Source organism: Aythya ferina (genome assembly GCF_964211825.1).
Source record: "Aythya ferina genome assembly, chromosome: 9".
NCBI lineage: Eukaryota > Metazoa > Chordata > Aves > Anseriformes > Anatidae > Aythya > Aythya ferina.
This window is the reverse complement of record NC_140305.1, coordinates 18564487-18577600: the sequence shown is the minus strand read 5'-3', so window position 1 is coordinate 18577600 and position 13114 is coordinate 18564487. Positions and strand designations below refer to the sequence as shown.

Below are 13114 nucleotides of genomic sequence, written 5' to 3'. Positions count from 1 at the left end.
CCTGAGAAGTCATGTTTCCACTCCAGCCCTGGAGCACAGCCATCCCCACGCAGCCCTGGGGAGAAGAAACACCCAGGAAGTCGGGAGGTGGCTGGAGCATCCCGGGTACCTCAGCGTGGCAAACCCCAAACGGCAGCACCAGCACAGGGTTTTCCCTTCTCCCCATGCCCTCCCTACCCTGTGGGTTTTGGGAGGGGACAGTGTGTCCCTGTCCCCTCCTGCTCCATCAGGGCAGCTCCCCATCCTGGTGCCGCTTTGGAACGAGGGGATGTTGGACGCGCGTGTGTCCTGGACCAGAGCCTTCTCCTACACCCAAAGGAGACGGGGGGGAAAATGTAAAACCATTTAGTGTTTCCTGTAATACCTCATCCAGCAGAAGCATCCAAAATAAACACCGGGGATGTTCAAACAGGCCGAAAGCTGCCATCGGCATTGCAGGAGCAGAGACCCGGGCCGGTGGCTGGAGAGGAACCCGCAGCCCGTGGGGGCTCCTGCTCTGGGGGGGCTCCCGGCATCCAAACACCCCAGCCCCTGGCTGCCCCTGCCCTCGGGGCTGGTGTTTTCCCAGAAACCTGTCCACGGAGCCTGAAAAATTCCCCCTTGAAACTGCTTCTTGCTGAGCCTGCAGGCTCCAGACCCCCGGAGAGGGACTGCAAAACCTGTAGAAAACTGCGAGCTGATGAAATCTCCCGTCACATCACCTTGAACCCTCCCCCCATGGTGCTCTCTCGGCAGCTGCCAGCCCACATCTTGCTCCTGGGCACTGCCACGGGGTGCTGCTGGAGGGGGATTCGCCTGCTCCATCCCGGTGTGCAGGGCACAGCCCGGACACACGTCCTCCTGACATTCGTGGGGGCTGGCGTCCACGTTTCTGCCTTGATTTTAAGCCGGCTCAGGCGGGCAGAGCTCGGTCGTGTTTTAAACCCTCTCAGGGGTCACCCCATGGGACGTGAGCCAAACCTGGCGCTTCAACAGCGTGGATCCCGAGGGGTTTTACAGGAGCCAGCTCCCCCCAGCATCACTCACCCCTCCTGTGGGATCAGGCAGCGGCTCTGCAGAAACACCCACACTCACCACGCGCGGTGCCACCGTGACCACCTCCCCCCGCCCCGCATCACGCTGGCACCAGTCACGCTCCACGAGTCCCTCTCCATCCATCCTCCGGCATCCCCCGCTTCTCCCCTCAGCAGGCAGCCCGCTGTGGGACCACTCGGTGGCTTTTCCTAATTTTCAGCCCCGCAGCAAGCAGCTCCCTGCTTTCTGCAGCTTCCCATCGCTTGCAGCTCGGGGGCAGAGCTCTGCACAGCGCGGGGCTCCTCGCACCTTGGGTGATGCTCTCAGGAGAGGGGTGAGCTTGACAGAGTGACACGGGGACACCTCACACCCAGCTGCTGCCACACGGGGACGTTAGGTGACACGCAGAGCACTCACGTGGGGATTTTCACACCTTCACACCTTCACATCTTCACACCTGACCCCCAGCTCTCCATCCCTCCTGGTCACGCTGAGCCATAGCCTAGGGGAAGCCCCCAGCCACACAGGCACCATCCCTTCAAGGGTTAAAGGCTGTCAGGCCCCCATCCCAAAAAGCAAAAGGTTTCCCTGCTTTTAACCCCTTCCAACCCATCCCTTCTCTCCCCCCCAGGAGTTTTTTTGCCGCCGCGGTGGATTCGGTCTGGTTCTGGTTAAGGGCAAGGCTTTGTGTGCGCCACGTCTCTGACTGCAGCTCATTTCGGCAGGGCAGGCGGAGTGATTTGAATAACAACACTAATTGGATTTATAAAGAACAGCCCCCCCCACACACACACAACCTCCCTCCCCAGATCCGAGGCTGTGCGCGGTGTGACAAAGAAAACACGCTAATGAAAACCACGCCGGTGGAAGCCTGGCGGAGCGCGGCGGCGGCGGCAGGACCCGGCCGTGCTGTGGCACTCGTGGCCACGCTGGGATGCTCCAGCACGGGGCTGGCAGAGCCACAGCCTCCTGCCTCCCCTCGTCCCACGGCTGCTGGGGGGCTCGCAGCCAGCAGCTTGCAGCCCTTCCTCCCCGGGCAGTGCCCCCAACCCCATGCCCTGGCTTCTTCCTCGCTTTGGGGTCCCCTGGGAGAAGCTGGGGCTGCTCTCAGCATCCAGGCAGGACCCTGGGACTTCGTGCACCAGCCCCAGGCTGCAGGGACCCGCAGCCCAGCTCCCCTTCCCTTTGGGATTTTTCCCCAAGCGGGGCAGTGCTGCAGAGCATCCCTCCTGCTGCCTGGGAGAGGCTGCGGGAGGTGAATACCGAGCCCCGGGAAGAAAGAAGGGGGCCTCTCTGCTCCCTGCCTGCCCCCGCGGTTACCTGGCACCCGGGGCCGGCTGTAACGCTACCTCCATCGCCTTTATCTGCCTGCACGCAGACGAATGCCCAAGCACAACTTTGCGCTCCAAAAAGCCCAAGTTGTCTCCACCTGGCAGGCGCAATGGAAAAACCACCGAGACCTTCTCCTTCCAGCTCCCGTTCGCGTGGAGCTGAAAAGACGATTCCCTGCAAAGTGGCCTGTGCCCAGTAGCCCGGGCTGTGGAGCAGAAAACCACAGACCCCCAAGGAGCCCTGCCAACCCCCTCCCGTGGAGGCAGAGCAGAGCCTGGAGAGACCCAGAGAAGGGGCAGCTCCTGCAGGAGGAAGGGACTGGCCTGGAGCTGACCCTGGGGAGAGGGGAAAGAGCCCGGAGTTTTCCCTTTTCTCGGGGCAGGGATGTGGGGGCACCTCTCTGCTTGAGCACGAAGAGCATCCCTGCGGTTTGGGGGGCTGGGGATGGGGCTGGGCGCTCTCAGCACTGCCAGGAAGAGGTCCTGGTGCCAGGCACGGTGCTGGAGGCACAAATCCTGCCCTCGGACGTGTGTCCCGAGCCCCTGCAAGCAGCCGGGGCTGATCCCCAGAGTCCCAGCCTGAAGCCTCCAGCTCGGGCAGCAGGTGGGAGAGCTGGTGGCCGGGCTGCACGGCCGGGTTTGTCCCCGTGAGTCCTGTCCCCAGCAGTGACCGCGTGACGCTGACTGTGTCCTGCAGAGGAAATCAGCTGCAGTTGTCACGAGCCCCATGGCCGGGGGTTATCAAGCCCCCCAAACCCACCAGGGGAGCAGAGGAAGAGGTCAGGTCCCCCCTCCGAGCCGAGGCATCCACCTGTGTGCCCACGGGCAGCCCCGCTGTCACCACGTCCCTGTGCGTCCCCAGAGCCACTGCCGGGGAGGGCAGTGTCCCCCTCTCCTGGCAAACAGGGATCTGGGAGGTTTAATTCTGAATTAACCCTAGATGTGGAAAAAAAAAAAAAAAAGGAGAAAATTAAAAAGTGTGTTTTTTTTTTTTCTTCTTTTTTTCACTCATTTCTGCCTTTGGGACTTAACCCCCCTCCGGGACCCCCCCCTGCATCCTGCAGCGGCCACCCCCTGCCCTTCTGTGGGGGTCACCCAGGGGAGCTGGGGGAGCCGAGGGGTTGTGGGGCGGAGGGGCAAGGGGAGGGCAGGCAGCTCCCAGAGGGGCCCGGGGGTGCTGCGGGGGGGCTCAGCCAAATGCCCCCCGCTTTCTTTTTTTTTCTTTTTTTTTTTTTTTTGTTGTTCTCCAGCTCCCCGAGCCCGCCGCCTTGGGCTGATGTGTCATTTGTTCCTGCCAGGGGTGAGGGGACCCCCCCTTTAAATTCCTGCTATTGTGAAGGAGGCCGGCTTGGACCTGGTTGTTTAGATGACATCACCAAGCAGGTTGGGTTATAAAATGAATGAAGCAGAAAGCCCAAGTTCACTGGCTCGGCACTTCGCAGGCGGCTGGAGGGACCTCGGGGCTCCGCTCTCAACTTTGACTCCCGCCCGTCCCGGCCTCTCCCCGGGGGCTCCCCTCCGTTCCCCGGTGCCTCCAGGCCCCCCGTCCCCGCTCGTGCTGCCCCGCAGGATGCAGATCTCACCCTTGCTGGCTGGTGGACTTTTACTTGCTCTGCTCTCCGTCAGGCTGGAGGCGAAGCCGGCGTCGCAGCTCCCACAGAAGGTAAGGCTGCCCCTGCCCCGCTGCTCTCCCGGCGCTGCTCCCCCCCAAAAGCGTCCTAAAGGTGAAGGGGGAGATGTGGGGGGCACCCCGGGGTGCACGGCAGAGTCCTCCTTCCCGGGGGTTTTTTAGGTGCTAGGGGATCCCCCCTTTCTGTCCCGGGTGTGTGTGTCTCAGGGACGCCAGCCCCAAACCTTCGTCTGGAGGGGGATGCTGCGCACCCCACACCCCTCACAGCCAGGTGGGGACCTGCCAGCTCCTGGCCCCCACCCTGGTCACCCCAGGGTCCCCGCTGTGTTTTGGGGTCCTGGGGATGGAGATGAGACCCCCAGATCGTGTGTGCAGGTGCATGGTGTGAGGCCAGAGCCCGTGTGGGGACACCCACAGCATCCCCTGGGCATGGGGCACCCCAAAAGCGGGTGTCCCCAGGAGCCGGGTGTCCCGCGGTGCTGTGGAGCAGGAGGATGCTCGGGAGGCCACCGACACCTGTGTGGGGACCTGGCACAGAGAGGGGACACGGGATGGGGGGTGGGACAGCACCAGGGGTGTTGGTGAAGAGAAAGGGGCGATATGGGGGAGCCGGGAAGATAAATGGGGGCGAGCTGCAGCCCCAAAAGGGACAGGGGGGAGGCCTGGGAGATGGGGGGCAGTGGGGACAGGGGTGTGCCCCCAGAGATGAGTTGGGACCGGAGGACAAGGGGGGGCAGAGAGCACTAACAGGGTGGGGGCAGCAGCCCGGAGAAGGGGGTCTCTGATCCCCCTGACTCCACAAAACCGGGGTGCAGCCCAGCAGAAGCAGGAGCCCCCCCCGGCATGAAGGAGCCTGAGGGCTGTGGGGGGGCTCTGTGACCCCTGCAGGGGAGGGGGGACACACTGGGGATGCTCTGCTGGGGGGCTGAGGATGCCCTAACCCTAGGGTGGGCAGCACGGGGAGAGCGGGGACACCGCTTTGGGGTGCGGGGGGACACCCTGAGCAGTGTCGGGGTGCCTCACCCAGACTCGGGGGGCTGCTTGGGGGGCACCCCAAGGGGCAGAGGGGTGCCCCTGGGTAAGGGGGTGCAGCTCGGAGCCCGGTGAGCGACACCCCTTGACTCTTTCTCTCTTTCTCCCCCCCTCTCCCCAAATTTCTCCTCAGGCTTCCCGCGGGGCGGCGGCGGCGGCGGCGGCTCCGCCTGAGGCGGCGGGCGCGGAGCAGCGGGACAAGGAGCGGGACAAGGAGAAGGAGAAGGAGCGGAGCCGAGGAACCGGCCCCAGGGAGGCTCGGGAGGCTCGGGCCGAAACCCGGCCTCGGGCCGGCTGGGCGAGGCTGCTCCAAGACCCGCCGGGCCGCCGCCACAAGGGCCTGCACAAGAAAGGGCTCGGCAAGGGCTGCTTCGGCCTCAAGCTGGACCGCATCGGCGCCATGAGCGGCCTCGGCTGCTGAGGGACCCCTGGCGGTGAGTGGGGCGCCGCCGCCGCTCCATCGGGGCCCTTTTGGGGCTGGGAGGGTCCCTAAAAGTGCTCGTCCGGAGTTAGTTGGCGGCTTCACGCTGTGTTTGGGGGGTCCCGGGCTGTTTGGTCAAGGGAGGGGGTCCTCAAGGCTTTGGGGGGGATGCTGAAGGGGATGGGGTGCAGCCCTGTGGGGGGCTCCGAGCAGCGGCTGCCCTACAGGGCACACATCCTGTGGCGGGATAAGCCAGGTACCCATCACAGGACAAGCGAGGGACAAATCGCAGCCGCACATTGATTAATTTATTGTAAAGCCAAGAGGATGCGTGAGCCCGCAGGTGCCTCCCAGCAGGCAGCACCAGCACAGGGCAGCGCTTCCTAACCCATGCCAAGCACCTGAGGCAGCCCTAAACAGCCACAATTTGTGTCCCTGGCCCCCATAGGGTGAGGGAAGTGTCACCTCCCCGATAGCACTGGGGGCAGCCCAGCTCAGAGATGTGCCCTTGCCTATCAGCGGGGTAACTGGCCATGGAGAGGACGGCATCCAGACACCCCGATGCTCTGCAGGGTTTTGGGGTGAGCAGGGCCCGCAGGATGCTGAGGCCGCTCCGTGGCCCTGCTCAGAGGGATGTCCCCCTGCTGCTGGTGGCCCTCGTCCAGCTGCTCTCAGTTCCCAAGGCACGGCCCAGCTCTGGGCTCCGAAAAGCAAGTGCGTGCTGCGCAGCCGGCTCGCGGCCATCCTCCCTTATCAAATTCTCATCAGGAAGCTTTTCACCTCACAGACTCAGCTCAGCTCGTCTCCCAGCCAGGTCAGGTCCTCACCCACTGCTTCCAAACCCTGTCCTTACCGGGTGTAAGACCAGAAACCTTCAGCCTGGACTGGGGCAATGGAGTCCTAGGTCCAACTCCTTTTGGATTCAGCTCCCGCATCTGGTCCTTTCAGGCAGGGGCACACAGGACAAGGTTGTAAGCTCTTTAGTGACCCTTAGAGAGGAACTGGGAGCTTCCCCCAGCCTCCCCCATTAGTGCCCAACAGCCAAAAAGCAAAGGGAAAGTTGTTTTGGCTTTCACACGAGCAGAGTGTTTGACATCAGCATCCCCCCAGCTCCATGCCAGGATTATTCCAGGGGGGCTTTCAGCTTGGAACGGGGAAGGTCTGTTGCACAGCCAGTACTAACAGGCACTTGTTCTTGTTCCTCGCAGGGCTTTGAAGCAGCCGTCCGTTTTCTCCTACCACGGCCAGGCATGGCCATCCCCCAAGCAACGCCTAGAAGAGCAGAGACCCCCCCGAAATGGACAAAAGATGTGGCTGTGTTTTTCTTTTCGGTACGAGGAGTCATGGCACCAGCTGTTTTGGTTTTGTTATTTTTTTAAAAAGTGCTCTCTATCTTATATATATTATATATACAAACACTCACCAAGACAAGGGACAGTGCTTTTCCAAGAGACTGATGAAGCCAGCTGTATAACATTGCTGTTTGTAAATTCATGTCATGCATAAATGTATTTATGTTGTAAAGCTATTTATATATTGTTTATAAAGAGATATTTATAAAAAATTATTTATGTAACTAAATGAAAAGTCAAGCATTGTAACATTTTTTTGTCCTAAGTAGTTGAAAAAGGTAAAGAAAAAAAAAAATCATTCCGTGTGGCATTTTGTAACCTGTCTTTATTTATCAAATTCATGTACAATTTAAATGTCAGATTGATTGATTTTAACAGAGGGGAAGAAGAAATTGTTCAGATGTTTTAGAAAAGTCAGGAGCGAGAGAAAGGCCAGCTGATATTTTAAGCTTTGATCCCATATGCAAAGTAAACTTGCGCCCAATCCTGTGATGCTCAGACGGACCGAATCCTGCGCGGCGCTGCGTGCAGCTGCAAGCCTGTGCAGAACCCAACTGAACTCACCACGAGAGCACGCGGCCGCGGGCAACTCATCTATCGCCCAGATCCCGAATCGCACCCGTGGAAATAAGCCCAGCACGTCCGACAGCCTAGATGCAGAGCGCGAGCGGTGTGATGAGCGCAGCGTTGGGTCTGGGCGCGTTTTAACCACTTCCAGTCTGCAGGTTTGGGTCCAAATTGCGTTCCGTAAGAGCTGTACCACCGGGGGCCGTATGGAGATGCAGTCCCTGCCGGCAGCAACAGTGAGACCGCACCGGATCCGGCCCCGGCTGTGCTCGCGGGAGCAGAGCTTGATGCTGGAGTTGCTGTTATCCCGGGATCCAGCAGCTCACTAAGTATCTTGTTGATATTCTCGCTCGCCAAGCGTTCGCTGCTAAGCTGCAAAGTCCCTTCCTCCAGCAGAGGTTTATTTACCCATGCCCAGGACAATACATAGACAGACCAAAACATACCGAGAGCTGCCTGGTAAGGATTCACGGACACAGCTGTGGCTACGGCTTCTTGCTATGTAAAGTGCATGAAATAAATCGTTAAAATGACTCGGAGCTCTAAAGGACACAGCAAGCGAGGGGGCGGGGAGCGCAGCAAGTAGGCAAACTCCTGCACCAAGGCTCTTTGGTCTCCTTCTTCAAAGAGGCCTTAGAAAAAGAGTGGCGGGCGCCCAGCCCAGCCGTGACGGGAGTCACAAATTATGCCCCAACCATTGTAGCGGGCTGGGAAACAACGAGCATTGTGTGCTGCTGGGCTCCGGCGCCTAGGACAGGGCAAAAAGAAAGTCACCGAGACCCAGAGGCAAAGAGATCCTTTCCCTTAGCAACCAGCGGGAAACCATAGAAACCTCCAGCCACGCTCTCCCCAACTATTAGAGAACATTAGCTTTACAGGACAAGAGGATTCAGCCAGACACCCGACAGCTCAATCATCGGGTTAGAGGCGCGCACGTGGCGTCGCCAGCCTCCTAGGAGCAAAACCTCCCTCAGAGGCAGGTCCCCACCTCGCAGCGCCCAGAGTCCAGCTGGACGGGGAGCTGCAGCTGATGGACCACTAAGATATTGACTGTTGGGAACAAAATTGAGATCTAGGAGGGAACAGGCAGGATGGGCAGCTCTGTGCTCAGCTTCGGGGTAGCGAGAGCCCTCCTGAGATGTCCCCGTGTAAGAACCGGCCGCCAGGGCTCTGTAGGGCAAATAGCGTGCCCAGAAAGTGCACCCTACTGGCTCTGTGTGCTTTTAGAGGACAGGAAGGGCTGTGCCAGGTAATCCTAAAGAGATGCCAGTCAGAGGGGACTGTCCAAAATCACCCAGCAAACCGACAGGGCAATAAGGAATCGCTTGTTGCTCAGACCACGTACACGGGGTCTGGACAGCGGTGTAAGGAGGTGGTGCCGCTGGTCACCCTCCGCGTCCTGGTCCTTCAGCACGATGCCAGCAGGTACCCCAGGCTGGGACCAAGGTGGGGCCCGTCTCCCTTCCAGCTTTGGCTTCGTGTTGCAAAGCCAGACCTGGAATGAAACCGTCTGCTTGGTGACAGAGGGAATTCAGCCTCAGGAATTCACTCCACGAAACTCAACTACCTAACGTGGGGTGCAACGACCCGAGCTGAGGTTGGGGCAATCTCAGAGATCGCAGCCTGGGGTCGCATGCAGCCCGGATTCCCACTTCTCCTTTGCAGAGTGAGGTCCGGGAGGGAAAAGCACAGCCTCAGAGCATGGATCCCTTCTTGTCCACTGGGTTTCCTGGAAAAGAGCAAGCCCGAGGAAAAAGACGAAGCTGCATCACAAAAGGACGTTAGCTTGGCAAAAAGGAGAGCGAGCAGAGCGAGGAGCAGGGGCTAACAGCTGGCTCCTGGCTTTGCTGATGCCCCCTGACCGGGGGTAAAGTCACCCTGCTCCCCCACCTGCAGGATGGGAACAAAACGCCCACGCAGGGACAGGAGCTGACGTGGAAGGGAGAAGGCAGCACTCGGGGGTGAAAGTGCACTTGGGAAAACTTTCAGCTCGGCTCAGCCTTAGCACCCAGACGGCACAGCCCGGGGCTGGCAGGGCAGCGCGGCGCTGCGAGCAGAGGTCAGCTCTCGGGGCGCTGACAAGCACCTTCCTGGCTTGGCAGCCGGGCCAGAATGGGAAACGGAAAGGGCTCATTAGAGCACAGCGAGCATCCGATAAGGCCACAATTAGGGCTCCCTGACGGGGGCTCCGTAGGAAACGAGGCCAGGAGGAAAGAGAGGGGACACGGGAATCCAATTAAAAAGGGAGGAGGCATCGCATGCAGCAGAAACAAACGGATCTCACTTCGCTGTGTGGTCCTGCCGGGTCAAACCCTCGCGACATCCAGCAAAAGGATGCAGGGCCAGCGCTGGAAACCCTCCCCAGCCACATCCCAGCACGGACACGGGATAATCGAATAGCAAGAGCTGCCTTGGATGCAAGCTGCAGCCTCAGGGGGCTGGCATCCAGCTTCTGAAAAGTGAGCTCAGAGCCTGGCACTTGGCAGAGGTGGGTGGACACGTGCGTGCACACCTGGAAGCGCGGGCGGCTGGCGTCCCGAGCTCCTCGAGGTCACACGAGCACCCACGGGACCAGCACATCCCCTGCCCTACCTGCCAAAGGAGCAGCAGCACCATTCGGCTTTCAAGTGGGAGCATCTGTGATATAACACAGGCAGGGACAGCCCTGGTTTCTCCTCTTCATCTTCCATCTAGTGGAAAAGGACAGGAGTTCTCCCCAGGGCTGTTGTAAAAGCGCCTCGCAAAGCCCCAAACAGGCCGGAGCAGAGCTTGGAGCTCCCACAAATAAGGACGTGGTTGCCTTCCAACACATGGCAAATCAGTTCTCTTCTCCCAAGCCACGATGCGTGTTTTTCCCTGGCACCATTAATGCAGCTTTTCCAAGGTATTTATTGCTGAAGGGTTACAAAGCCCAGCTCAGGTGACAGCAAGTCCCAAACCAATGAAGAGGAAGAAAAGCCCAGAGCCCCAGAGCAGGAGAGCGGTGGAATTTTCCAGCTGGAATGGGACTCGAGGCATTGAGCAGGGACTGCTGGAGGCAGCAGCGCACAGACCCCTGGCCACTTGCTCTAGAAATTCCCCAAGCACGGGCTGCTTCCCTCAGAATGCAGAAAAACGAAGGGAAGGGATCACAGGGCAGCTTCCAGAGGGAGCCTGCTCTTGACACAAGCATGAGTCGAAAACAAGAAGGGAATTGAATCCGGGCCCCTTCCCGTCAGTCAGCAACTAACCTTGTCAGGAGGGATGGCAGCGCTAAGCGAATCAGGCAATTCATTAGGTTGGGGCACACGGCAAAAGCCCACGCTCTCTGGAGCAGAACTACAGTGAAAATCCCGGGTAATGAGTTGCAAACTGCCTTTGTAAATGACATTTCTGCAGCGACTCTGGCAGGCTGGGAAAAGAGCTAATAGGAAAATCATTAGGTAGCATCCCTTTGATATTGTTGAAGACAGCATGGGCTATTTTTCCTGCCCCCTCCATAATTAACCTGGCATGCTACCCGTAATACTCCAGGCCAGCATTCCCACAGCGGGCCACTGCGTTTGCATTGGGGAAAAAGGAGGCTGTGACACACAGGAGGAAGAGGACTTTTAGAAAAGCTTAAAAAGCTTTGAGATTCCCCCTTCCAGTGCACACGCGTTGCATCTTCAATTAAATCAGCAAAACTGCCCGGCCAGGAGACCTCAGCACCTCCCAACCCTGTCACAAAGCCTGAGAGGGGCTCTCTCCAGAAACTCAGAGGGGCTGATTTACCCTCTGCTTCCTGCTGTAGCAGAGCTGGAATAGGACACAGCCCTGTGCTTTACCCCTCATTTATAAAACCATCCCATGTCCTTGCCTTTGATTTCCAGGACGCTCAACCAGGCAACAAACTGCATCTTCCCACGTGCAAAACAGCCCTGAGGAGCGACACCTACCCACCTGGCCCGTCTGCCAGCAAGGAGAGGTGTTATCTCACAGCCGTGACGTAAAAGGGACAGCATCGCAGCTGGAAGGTGATCCTGCAGGAAGCGGTGCTCTCTACCAGCTGCAGAGGTGACAATGAAACACCAAGATGTTACTGCAGCAGCACGAGGCAGCATTATGATCGTGAGGCGGCGACTGAGACACCGGGGCTGGTGAGATAAACACTTCAGGAAGAGCCGGGAGAGTTAGACAGCAGCACTTCCAAACCTCAGAGCGTGAAGATGCAGAGCTGTGGCACAAAAAAAAATGATCTCTGAAGGAGTGAGGCTTTATTTATCCACCACACTCAGAAACAGAGGTATTGCGGGGGAGTTGGCACTTGAAAAACACCCCAACGATACCGAGATTCACGGGCTCCTGCAGGAGAGCTAGAGCTGTGGAAAGGCGCTTTACCTTTCACTAGAAGTAGGTCAAATGAGGACCACGGGCACAAATTCTTTTGTGGAATAGGGAAATGCACATTTCAGGACTGGCATGTGACCTTACGGCATCCCATTAACTACCTGAAGTTTGCAGCGTGCACGTTCCCTCAGTCCATCTCTTCTGGACAAGAGAAGGCCACGCTCACAGCTATCACGCTCCCACAGTTTGGAACCTGGAAATGGGGGAGCCAGCACAGTGCTGCCACAAAACGGGGTGCAGGCACCCAGGCTGGAGGGTAAACACGCACTCTGCTAAGGGCACAGCTCCGTAGCTTCCCTCACTTACCTCTGTGGTAGGGCCAAACGTGAAGAAATATCAGCAAAATGTCAACAGTCCCTGAAAGATGCTGACCTTCGCCACGGAGCAGCGCGGAACAGTGACAGATCTCTAAAAACTCTGCCAAGAAATTCTACCAGACTGTCAGGTCACAAATCCGTGATGGAAACACAACGCCGAGGTTACAGGTAGGAACTGAGATGCCTGTAAACTTTAATTTACCTTTCCTGATGCCCCTGGGTTCCTCGCCCTCAGATTACACGAAAATAAACTTGACGGTTTCACTTTTTGGTTCCCCTGCATTAGGTCAGACACCATAGAGGAGAAAAAAAACAAACAAACAGAAAGCTCCATACAGGAGTAGATGACAAGAGGTCTGACGGGCTGGGTCTGTACACTTGTGGGACGGGTTCTTTGATTTATCCTTTTCCTCATCTTTAAGGAGCATTGCTGATTCTCTCCACTGCAAAGCTTGCAGGAGGCTGAGATACTGAAGTAACAGCCAGCAGCACCAACTCTGCATCACCTTTGACTGTTTTACCCCAGCAGGAGGTGGGGCTTCATTTGGTTTTCAAAATCAGAGGCCTCTCTAAACAGCTTAGACAGCACTCAAACTTGTACAGAACTCAAAATTCAGGACCAGTCCGATTTATTCATTGGATCTGTCACATTCTAATACAGCTCTCTATGTTTACAGCACTCGCTTCCACATTCCTTGTAGTGAATAAAATCAACTTCCTTTTTGGACACACAAACCAATGCATTTTCCCATCAGAGGATGGGCAGAATACTAAAAAATAACAACAGGAGGGGTCTCAACTGAAAACACATCAGGGTCTGTCAGCATCACCAATTTAACCTCCTGTTCTCAACAGAAGACTAAGCTAGCATTCAGCTCATTTAAGGAGGTGGGAGGAAAGTAAAAGAGCTATAGATTTCCACCCAAATTTTTTTTTTTTTGTAAAAAGATTGATACCAGCCCTGCTTTCTCACGTTCCAGAATTGCCTGATGTTAGTTGGTATCAACTGAGTCACAGCAGGAGTGCCAGGGACATTTGTTAGCATGAGGCACAGCTTTAGGGCTAGGGCAGTCTACCAGCAC

At 57.7% G+C, this 13114-nt stretch overlaps 1 protein-coding gene across 1 annotated transcript; it reads left to right on the top strand.

Annotated features, from left to right (window-relative positions):
• The first annotated feature begins 3783 nt into the window (after window positions 1-3783).
• NPPC (natriuretic peptide C) lies at window positions 3784-7880 on the top strand. Its single transcript, XM_084528890.1, has 3 exons — window positions 3784-4008; window positions 5141-5441; window positions 6637-7880. The coding sequence occupies exons 1-2, from the start codon at window positions 3916-3918 to the stop codon at window positions 5426-5428; spliced, it is 381 nt and encodes a 126-aa protein (XP_084385016.1). The 5' UTR covers window positions 3784-3915; the 3' UTR covers window positions 5429-5441; window positions 6637-7880.
• Window positions 7881-13114: the final 5234 nt, after the last annotated feature.

Coding starts and splice junctions, on each gene's coding strand:
- NPPC (XM_084528890.1), top strand. CDS start 3,916: ATGCAGATCTCACCCTTGCTGGCTGGTGGACTTTTACTTGCTCTGCTC. Junction 4,009..5,140: donor CGTCGCAGCTCCCACAGAAG/GTAAGGCTGCCC, acceptor ATTTCTCCTCAG/GCTTCCCGCGGGGCGGCGGC.